The sequence below is a fragment of the Aquarana catesbeiana genome, linkage group LG04 (genome assembly GCF_042186555.1).
Source record: "Aquarana catesbeiana isolate 2022-GZ linkage group LG04, ASM4218655v1, whole genome shotgun sequence".
In the NCBI taxonomy this organism is placed as follows: Eukaryota; Metazoa; Chordata; class Amphibia; order Anura; family Ranidae; genus Aquarana; species Aquarana catesbeiana.
In genome coordinates, this window is record NC_133327.1 from 602,918,799 (window position 1) to 602,929,703 (window position 10,905).

Here is a 10,905-nt window from a genome sequence, read left to right on the forward strand (position 1 = left end):
ATCTCCCCCCAGGCTCTGGGAATCATTATTCCAGAGACCTGTTCTGCCATCATAAAAGTCCTGCAGAAGGACTATACTCAGGTAAGTTTTAGCCTTTAACATCACATTCTATGTATTTAATGTTTGCTAATGTATTGTATTAATTTCTTCATTCCATAATTACCATTATTGTAATATGCTGTGAATGTCCTCTTTGTCCTCATGTATGCTGTAAGCTTTTAATGCTCCTTTTTTCTCCTTCATGCAAATTTGCCTTCACTAACCTGGGCCCATACACACCTAGCCTAGTAACGTAACAATGTATTTTTTCAGCTCCATTTTTGTGCTTACCCTAAACACTCCCTAAAATGTGTACAAATGTTATTGTTGTCCTCAAATTCAGGCATAGCGCAAGAGGCTATTTTTTGGGGCCCAAACTCATTTGGAACCCCCCCCCCAAATGCTAAGTCAACCGATACTAATACTCTATCTGCTGCCACTATACCTCTTTTGTGGTCATATTTCTTGATGAATTCACCAAAGCATGTAGTGCAAGGGCCTGCCTGAATACTTTCAAATGGTACTGTTGCAACTTTTTGTCTCCTATTATCTTGATAGGTAGTTTATGAATGTAAAAATGTGCTTCAATTTGGACAGTGTGTCCATATTTTTGGATTATGACACTTCTTACCTGTCCAGTGGGCTGCCAATGGTGTAAGTAAGGAGGGGCTGGCCAAAGTAACACACATTATTTATGCATTCAGCTCTCATAGAAGTGGAGAGGGTTACCTGTCCAAAACTTCTACCCACCCCACCCCCCCACCATAACATATTTAGAATGGGCCACCAGAGGGAGTGAGGAATCTGATAAGTTGACCTTATACTATTGTCTTTAAATACTAATTGCAATAAATGTTATACTTACAGTATGTTGGCAAAGAATGTTTGTGTCTAATCTGCTTGCAATGTTATGTGCAAAAGTACTAATTTTTTTTTCTTGCCCAGATAGCCCAGAAAGAATTCTACCGTCGGCTACAAAATGGCACCTTGTGTTGGCCACCTCCTGAGGAGAATGTGGAGGGCCTCAACTTCGTGTTTGTTTCAGATGAGGCCTTTGCTTTGGGGGAACATCTCATGAGGCCATTTCCCATGAGGAACCTGACCCCAGAGCAGAAGATTTTCAACTATCGGCTGTCTCGTGCCTGAAGAGTTGTCGTGAATGCGTTTGGAATCATGTCGAGTCGGTTCAGGCTTTTTCTTACTGCAATAAACCTGGCAGAATACAAACTTAATCGTGGTCTTGTGCTGCTGTATTCTGCACAATTATTTAAGGAGGAATACAGGCAGCTATCTTGCCTCAGTTTCGAGTGAGGTGGACATTGCTGTGTCCGGCCCAGCTGAATCAACAGTGCTGATGGATCTGGAAAGTGACCGTGCTGGGTTGCCCTCCCAAACTGCTAGAGAAGTCCACCAAAAGTATCTGGAGTACTTTGTGGGTAGATGGGCAGTGGCTTTACAGCAAAATTTGGCTGATGTAATACAAATTTGTTTTTATACTAAACTCATATTTCATTTGAATTACTGTTTGTGTTTCTTATCTGTCTCCTAGGTTTACAAATGGCCTTTTAAATTTGACCATTTACTTCAACAGTGCTAACGTAACTTATTTGCTTCATGATGTGACAATCTCTTCTTCAGCTAGCTATTATGTTGTGCTGTGGTTCTGCAACACACACACACACAATGTTATTGTTGTTAATGTATGTAATGCATTAATGATAAAAAATATTCAGCCTTTTCAACTCCTTGAATTAATTGCTTAGAGTCCCTAAAATTGCCTGAGTTTGGCACATTTTATAGCACATTGTCACTGTAACTACACCAACTTAACAAATACACTGGTATTGAGCATTGAAATAGGAGGCCACACATTTTTTAGTATAAAACATTTTACTCCAAGCACATTCACATGTGCATTATAAAAGGTTTTTGAACAAACCAACATCTTGGTGTATAACATGTATGTTTGACATTATTTTGCCTTTCTTTGGGCTAAACAGGCATGTTTAAAATTATAACATACACATCCCCAACTCAGGAACTTACAAAGTTCGACTTTGCTAAAGTGGCCATATGAGACATTAGTATCACAAAACTGTGTTGATGTTTCCTTCCTCAGATGGGGTGATCTTACCCCTCTAAAAGCCCAAATTTGAAGCCATATACATGTAGAGACATAACTGTTCAAGGTCCCTTATGATCCCCTGCCGAAAATGTGTGTAGGTACAAACAGTTTATTTCCTCAAGCCCCAAAACACACAGTGTGTCAACATGTGCTATCTCCCATCACGGGATATCAATGTACGCATTTTGTGGGTGCAACCCCTTCCTCCAAACTAAAGTAGGTAAGAGGAAGGGGTTGCACCCTTGAAACACGTCCATTGATCCCCCATGATGGGAGCTAGCACATGTTGACACACTGGGGCTTATTTCAGAAAGGCCAATCCACATTGCACTACAAGTGCACTTGCATTGCACTGGTAGTGCAAAGTGGATTTGCCTTTTTAAAATAACCCCCAGTGTGTCAACATGTGTTAGCTCCCACCATGGGGGATCAATGGACGTGTTTCGTTGGTGCAACCCCTTCCTCTCACCTACTTTAGTTTGGAGGAAGGGGTTGTACCCACAAAACGCGTACATTGATATCCCGTGATGAGAGATAGCACATGTTGCCAAAAATAAAACTTTTTTTTTTTTTAGATTTTCACTAATATATCGATGATGTTGATAACTCTGTTTTGTACATCATGGATATTTTCTTTAATTTTCTCCAATTCACGATTGCAAACCATGAGCTCACCGATAAGGATTTCTGCACTTGCACTGCTAAAGTGATTTTGGTCTTCAACAACATCCACGTCACCTACAAAAAATGTTTTAATGCAGGCATCCATCTATTACTTGAAGCTGTGGTCTCAGACACTGACCTGTGGTCAACACCATTTCGAGAACTTCACACAGTACTTCCTGCACATCAACATTAACATCTTCAGGGTGTGTGGTGAGTTGACTTTCTGTATCAGGAGGTGCTTGTTTACTGGTGTCCACACACAGCTCAGATGTCCCTCTTCTTTTCTCCCCTATGTGAATGCAAAAAAGGTATACGTAGCAGACAGATATGTTAGGCTAGAAATAGCAATATGAAACATTGTTTGCATTTGTCATTTTTGGCAGCGTTCCAAGCCCAATACATGATTTTTTCCCTTTCCAAAGCAGCAATACTTACCTGTTTTGTGCATGTTTCACACATGGAGATACCCCTAGTATCCACTGGAGCACCTATGTGGGACACCATAACAAGGGTGTTATGGTGTCCCACACTAGTACTCCTGTCTACAGATGCGTAAACAGCTGCTGAGTGTGCTCTACTGACACTGAATCAAGTTGGCATTTCATTATAGTTACAAACACATCTAGACAACAATCTAATGAACTTATTTTAATCAAAATAGGCCATAACAAATGCATTTAACCTGCATCTCCCAAAAACGAAGTATTAGTGGTGGATCAAATGATGTCCCGTGGACGATTCCTGTGTCCACGAAAATAAAACTTGGCATTTTAAACTGTACAACAGTAAAGAAAAGAACATGGACCAGCACAAAAGTAATAATAATAATAGGAACACACTACAAATATTTTTTGCAGCACTTTCCTGATCTTTCTATACTGATCTTCCTCTCTCAATTTAAGGTCTGACCAACTTTTCTCAACTGATCCTTGGATCGTCATACATCAAAATTCCTGTGCAGACTTCTCACAACTTTAGCCATGATCTTGGCCTTTCTGGCATTTGGGTTTCTGTAAGGTCCATGATTCCCATCATAGTCTGTCCTCAATAAGATGTCCACCATCTCCACCATTTCTTCAAAAGACATATTTGAGGCCTTATATCTCGTCCTGGATCTGGGCGTTTCATGCTCCGGGCTTTCCTCGTTGCTGCTCTCAGCACACACCTGCTGTCTCTCCGCCATTTGCTCTCCCACTGCCCCGAAAGAGAAAAGGCGGGGAATACACTAGAAAGAAGGACAGGGGCGGAGTTTCACGCATGCGCAGTGTATATAAAGCCATAACATGCGGTCGATGGAACGATCTGGGAGTGGAGGACGAAAGATCGAAATCGCACAAAGGAACATTAAAACAAAGGTACAATTTTAAATTGGGGCATCAGTGGTTAGTGGCCTATACTGCTTATAGATTGAGGCCTATATTGGGACCAGATTATGAGAGTTTAGCCTGTCATTAGGGTTTGTCTTGTGTTGTGTCTTGCAGGAAAAATGGTGGATAAATTCACAGCCCCTGATTTTTTACCGGAATTTATCCAGCAATACTGGGAGCTGCCATGTCTATGGCAAGTTAAAAGCAGGGATTATTCAAACAAAATCAAGAGGAAGGCAGCGATGGAGAAAATGTTGAAGTTGGTGAAGCCTGTGTATCCCACGGCAGACATCAATTATTTGAAGGCCAAAATTGGTAGCCTGCGTAGTACATATAATAGGGAGCGCAAGAAGGTCATGGCTTCCCAGAGATCCGGAGCAGCAGCAGATGACATATATGTCCCCAGGTTGTGGTATTACCACAGCCTGCGTTTTTTGTCAGACCAAACCGAACCAAGCCCATCACTCTCAACGCTTCCTTCCACATCGTCTGAGGACCACCCTGGCCCTTCCACACAGGAAGAAGAGGTGGAGGTGCCCAGCTTGACCCAGGTATAGCATTGTTGAACATATTTGTTGACAAAAATTGAATGATGTTAAATAGATGTTATTGATCCCAAATATCTGCTTTAACAAAGTGATATCAATAGACAGTAGTGGGCAAAAATGATTGGGACAAGAATGAAAAATGCTGGGGTCAGAATGATAGTCTTTTCTATTTGTTAACATTCAATTTGCAACAGTCATGAGCTCAAAATTGTGTGTGATTGATGAACAAAAACCTAAAAATATGTCCCATTTTCATACACAGGAAAGTCTTAGCCAAGAGGAGGCCGTGGCCAGCAGCCAGACTAAATCCCAGGTTCCTCCCCTCCACCCTCCAACTAAAAGGGCCAGGAAGTCAAGAAACCTGGATGATACCACGGCTGCCTTCCTCAGGCATGCCACAAGTGCTATTAGCAGGGCCCCTGATGCCCAGGAGGCTTTTGGCTGCATGAAGGCAAACAAGCTGAAGGATATGGAGGAGGACCAACGCAGCATGTGTGAAGAGATGATCCTTCAGCTCCTCAACAAGGGGAGGAGAGGCCAAATCACCACTAAAACGCACATATGTGAAATCGATCATAATCCTCCACCACCTCCACCAACACCACAGCCACCCCACCCACCACAGCAGCATGGCGGACCGTGGCCAATGTAGCCCCAACACCCCCAACGAGGCCGCCGGGATGGGGATTATCAACAGTATAATTTATAATTTTCTTTTTGTTTAATTTGAGTTGATCTTTTTTTTTTTGGTGCAGAGAATGCATTTTTGAGTTAATTGAGTTTATTTGTGTGGAAGGAAGCGTTGAGAGCGATGGCCCGGGTTCGGTCTGTTCTGGCAAAAAACGCAGGCTGTTGGAAGACCACAGCCTTAGGACATATATGTCATCTGCTGCTGCTCCCGATCTCTCAGAGTCCGGGACCGTATTGTGCTCCCTATTAGATGGACTCCTCAGGTTACCAATTTTGAAATTCACATAATTGATGTCTGCCCTGGGGTACAAATGCTTCACCAAGTACAACTGTTTCTCCATCGTTGCCTTCCTCTTGATTTTTTTATGACCTTGTGCTCCCTATTCAATAAAAAAAAGCTTCAAAAATACAAGATAATAATGGTCTTGTGGTAACTTGACCCAAAAGTAAACTAGAAAAAAAATAATTATTCTGGAGATCACTAGAAAAAACAAAACAAAAAAAAATTATTCTGGAGATCACTAGAAAAAAAAAAAAATGAAATACGTTTGGCAGAATTCTGTCAATATCACCAGCAAAGCAGCTTCATTATTGTACCATTATAAAGAAGAAGAGAATGTGCTGCATTGAGAGATTTCATAATTTGCCACGTCACCAATGTAATATCTCCATTACAAACGCTAGTTTTACAAGACCAAACGCTTCCGGCTCGTCCTTGCTTCCGAGCATGCGTGTTTGTACTTTGGACTTTTGTCCACGGAAAATTTGAAAACATGCTAGCCAACATTTGTTGGGTGGAAAGTCTGACAACAATTGTCCTATGGAGCATACACACGGTCGGATTTACCGCCAACAGCCTGTCATCGAACATTTCCCGTCGGAAAGTCCGATCGTGTGTATGGGCTTTGAGAGGATTGTGAAGCAAAGGCCATCCAAGTATTTGGGGGAGATTCACAAGGAGTGGACCACGGCTGGTGTTAATGCTTCAAGAGCCACCACAGATAGACGTATCCAGGACATGGGCTACAACTGTCACATTCCCTGTGTCAAGCCACTCCTGAACCAGAGACATGTCAGAATCGTTTTACCTGGGCTAAGGAGAAAAAGGAGTGAACTGTTGCTCAGTGGTTCAAAGTCCTCTTTTTGGATGAAAGTAAATTTTGCATTTGGAAATCAAGGTCCTAGAGTCTGGAGGAAGAGCGGAGAGGCACAGAATCCAAGTTGCATGAGGTCCAATGTGGAGTTTGCATAGTCAGTGATGATTTGGGAGCCATGTCATCTGCTGGTGTTGGTCCACTGTGTTTTATCAAGTCCAAAGTCAGCGCAGTCCTCTAACAGGAAATTCTAGAGCACTTCATGCTTCCCTCTGCTCACGGCTTTATGGAGATGCTGATTTAATTTTCCAGCAGGACTTGGCACCTGCTCACACCGCCAAAAGTACTAATACCTGGTTTAATGATCATGATATCACTGTGCTTGATTGGCCACCAAACTCGCCTGACCTGAACCCCATAAAGATTACGTGGCGTATTGCCAAGAGGCAGATGGGAGACACCAGACCCAGCAATGCAGATGAGCTAAAGGCCGCTATCAAAGCAAACTTGGCTTTCATAACATCTCAGCAGTGCCACAGGCTGATCGCCTCCGTGCCACACTGCATTGATGCAGTAATTCATGCAAAAGGATCCCAATTATTAAGTGCATACTATACTGTACATAGACATACAGTGGGGACGGAAAGTATTCAGACCCCCTTAAATTTTTCACTCTTTGTTATATTGCAGCCATTTGCTAAAATCATTTAAGTTCATTTTTTTTCCTCATGAATGTACACACAGCACCCCATATTGACAGAAAAACACAGAACTGTTGACATTTTTGCAGATTTATTAAAAAAAGAAAAACTGAAATATCACATGATCCTAAGTATTCAGACCCTTTGCTCAGTATTTAGTAGAAGCACCCTTTTGATCTAATACAGCCATGAGTCGTTTTTGGGAAAGATGCAACAAGTTTTTCACACCTGGATTTGGGATCATCTGCCATTCCTCCTTGCAGATCCTCTCCAGTTCTGTCAGGTTGGATGGTAAACGTTGGTGGACAGCCATTTTTAGGTCTCTCCAGAGATGCTCAATTGGGTTTAAGTCAGGGCTCTGGCTGGGCCATTCAAGAACAGTCACGGAGTTGTTGTGAAGCTACTCCTTCGTTATTTTAGCTGTGTGCATAGGGTCATTGTCTTGTTGGAAGGTAAACCTTCAGCCCAGTCTGAGGTCCTGAGCACTCTGGAGTAGGTTTTCGTCCAGGATATCCCTGTACTTGGCCTCATTCATCTTTCCCTCAATTGCAACCAGTCGTCCTGTCCCTGCAACTGAAAAACACCCGCACAGCATGATTCTGCCACCACCATGCTTCACTGTTGGGACTGTATTGGACAGGTGATGAGCACTGCCTGGTTTTCTCCACACATACTGCTTAGAATAAAGGCCAAAAAGTTCTATCTTGGTCTCATCAGACCAAAGAATCTTATTTCTCACCATCCTGGAGTCCTTCAGGTGTTTTTTAGCAAACTCCATGCTGGCTTTCATGTGTCTTGCACTGAGGAGAGGCTTCCGTTGGGCCACTCTGCCATAAAGCCCCAACTGGTGGAGGGCTGCAGTGATGGTTGACTTTCTACAACTTTCTCCCATCTTCTGACTGCATCTCTGTAGCTCAGCCACAGTGATCTTTGGGTTCTTCTTTACCTCTCTCACCAAGGCTCTTCTCCCCCCGATAGCTCAGTTTGGCCGGACAGCCAGCTCTAGGAAGGGTTCTGGTTGTTCCAAACGTCTTCCATTTAAGGATTATGGAGGCCACTGTGCTCTTAGGAACCTTAAGTGCAGCAGAATTTTTTTGTAATCTTGGTCAGAGCTGTGCCTTGCCACAATTCTGTCTCTGAGCTCTTCAGGCAGTTCCTTTGACCTCATGATTCGCATTTGCTCTGACATGTACTGTGAGCTGTAAGGTCTTATATAGACAGGTGTGTGGCTTTCCTAATCAAGTCCAATCAGTATAATCAAACACAGCTGGACTCAAATGAAGGTGTAGAAACCATCTCAAGGATAATCAGAAGAAATGGACAGCACCTGAGTTAAATATATGAGTGTCACAGCAAAGGGTCTGAATACTTAGGACCATGTGATATTTCAGTTTTTCTTTTTTTAATAAATCTGAAAAAAATGTCAACAATTTTGTGTTTTTATGTCAATATGGGGTGCTGTGTGTACATTAATGAGGAAAAAAATGAACTTAAATGATTTTAGCAAATGGCTGCAATATAACAAAGAGTGAAAATTTTAAGGGGGTCTGAATACTTTCCGTCCCCACTGTATTTTTCAGTAAGCCAACATTTCTGTATCTAAAATCCTTTTTTTTGGTCTTGTGTAATATTCCAATTTTCCTGAGATGCTGAATTTTGGGTTTTCACTAAGCTGTAAGCCATAATCATGAAAATTAAAAGAAAGAAATGCTTGAAATAAATCACTCTGTGTGTAATGAATCTATGGTGTTTATTTACTAAAACTGGAGAGTGCAAAATCTTGTGCGGCTGTGCATGGTAGCCAATCAGCTTCTTACTCCAGCTTGTTCAATTAAGCTTTGACAAAAAAAAAAACAAACCTCAAAGCTCATTGGTTTCTATGCAAAGATGCATCGTATTTTGCACTCTCCAGTTTTAGTAAATCAACCCATATATAACATACGAGTGTCACTTTTTGAATTGACCTACTGAAATAAATTAACTTTTTATGATATTCAAACTTTTTGAGATGAACCTGTATATGGTTGTATATAATATGCACTGCTTATCTTTCAAAAAAGTGTTTCCCAGTGCTAAACCTTTCATCCAGTTTCTAAATTTCAAAAGCCAGTATAAAGGATAGTATTGGTAAAAAAAGCACTTGCTGGTTTAACTAACATTTTTTTTGTATAATTCTCCTTTAAGGGGGAATGGCAGGGGGCATGTCCTGTGCTTACATACCTTTGCTAAAAGGTATCCTTCGTTCTCATCTGAAAAAGGTGGCAGGTATGAATGCAAGGGTCACAAGATGGTCTGTGGCTCTGTAAGACTTTAACTTTTATGTAGAACACCGACCAGGGAACCAGCAGGGGAATGTGGATGAACTGTTACACATCCACTATATGTTGGAAAAATGTGCTCCTTTCCACAGGTCTGAGCAGAGGGGGAGGGTATGTAAGTCACTGGCTGGCAGGATTGTGGATGGTGTATAGGTGTTACCTAGATTTCTCACATACACATGGTGGTGGTCTCCAGGGTTTATGGTTGAAGTTGAGAAAACAAACTTTTTGTATTTTCTAAATCTTAGTAAGTTCTGTTCTGAGTCCTGAAGCCCTCATTCCTAGGTCCCATATCTTACTGATAGCTAGAACTCATTATTAGTCTCAGATGTCTACGGCCCATATATGCAATACGTTGGTGTGCATTGAAGAAAAGCACTGCATACAGTACTGTTTATTTCAGCACAGCATGGTGTGACGCAATCCACTGCATTGCAGCGCACCGTGGCCAATAGGACAAAATGAATTGTCACTTTTTAACATTTCAATAAAATTCTAACAAGTGTGGTGCATTGTTTACAGTGCATCAGCACCACCGCCTCCACAATGTGCGCCAGCTTCTGTGCAGTAGTGTGTACACTGCTGGTGTTAAGTCCTAAGGATAGGGCTTTAGTATAGTAGTGAAGAGTTTGTAAGTGCCTTCCTATCCAAGTAACAATGGCTCTCATATTTTTTTTATGTACAAGCATCACAGAGACAAGAAAAGAAAAAAGATCTCTCTAATGGGGTCACAGACAGAAATATAAACCTAACAAATTGAGCTCTTACTTTATCCAAACCTAAAAAAAATGGCTGCTGTTAGTTTTTCAAAGGCATACAGTTTGGATATATGTATGACCCTTTCCTTCAAGTTTCCCAGTAAATAATCTTTAGTTTCATACCTTTTTTTTCTTTGCCGTCTGGTCCATTTCACAGATGTCTAGTCCAAGAAAACGTCTTCACATAACCTTTCACATAACATAAAATATGCTTGCAACCTTGACACATTGACTGTATGACTTTTGTTTCCTGCTGGAAGAAATCATATTAGCAGTTTATCATTTCTATTTTTATAGCAGCTCCCAGTCAAAACAATAAACTTTTCCAATCAGTTATAATAGTTAATATATACCTTGTCAGTAATCTATTTTTCTGGGCTGATGGCCCTTGCACTTGACACTGTTTACTTAGGTGGAAATTCTTTTCTAAGTGGTTTCTCTGTGCCACCTACTGACAAACGCCTTATCTACAGTATGTCAAAAACCTCCCTTTAGTTTACCCAAGAAGGGGTCACTCATTCCCGTTCTCCGCCTTTCTATGCCTTGTTATACCAGTCAATGCTAGCAAAAGACTCAGATTCATTCATCCATGCGTGATG

The 10,905-nt window shown here is 41.5% G+C and overlaps 1 protein-coding gene across 1 annotated transcript in view; it reads right to left on the bottom strand.

Annotated features, from left to right (window-relative positions):
* The window catches only part of PPP3R1 (protein phosphatase 3 regulatory subunit B, alpha), a 120,760-nt gene extending 110,201 nt beyond the window's left edge, over positions 1-10,559 (bottom strand). The window contains exon 1 of the mRNA XM_073628222.1: positions 10,430-10,559. Within this exon, the coding sequence (XP_073484323.1) occupies positions 10,430-10,456 (27 nt within the window). The 5' untranslated portion in view covers positions 10,457-10,559. The remainder of the gene's footprint in view (positions 1-10,429) is intronic.
* Positions 10,560-10,905: the final 346 nt, after the last annotated feature.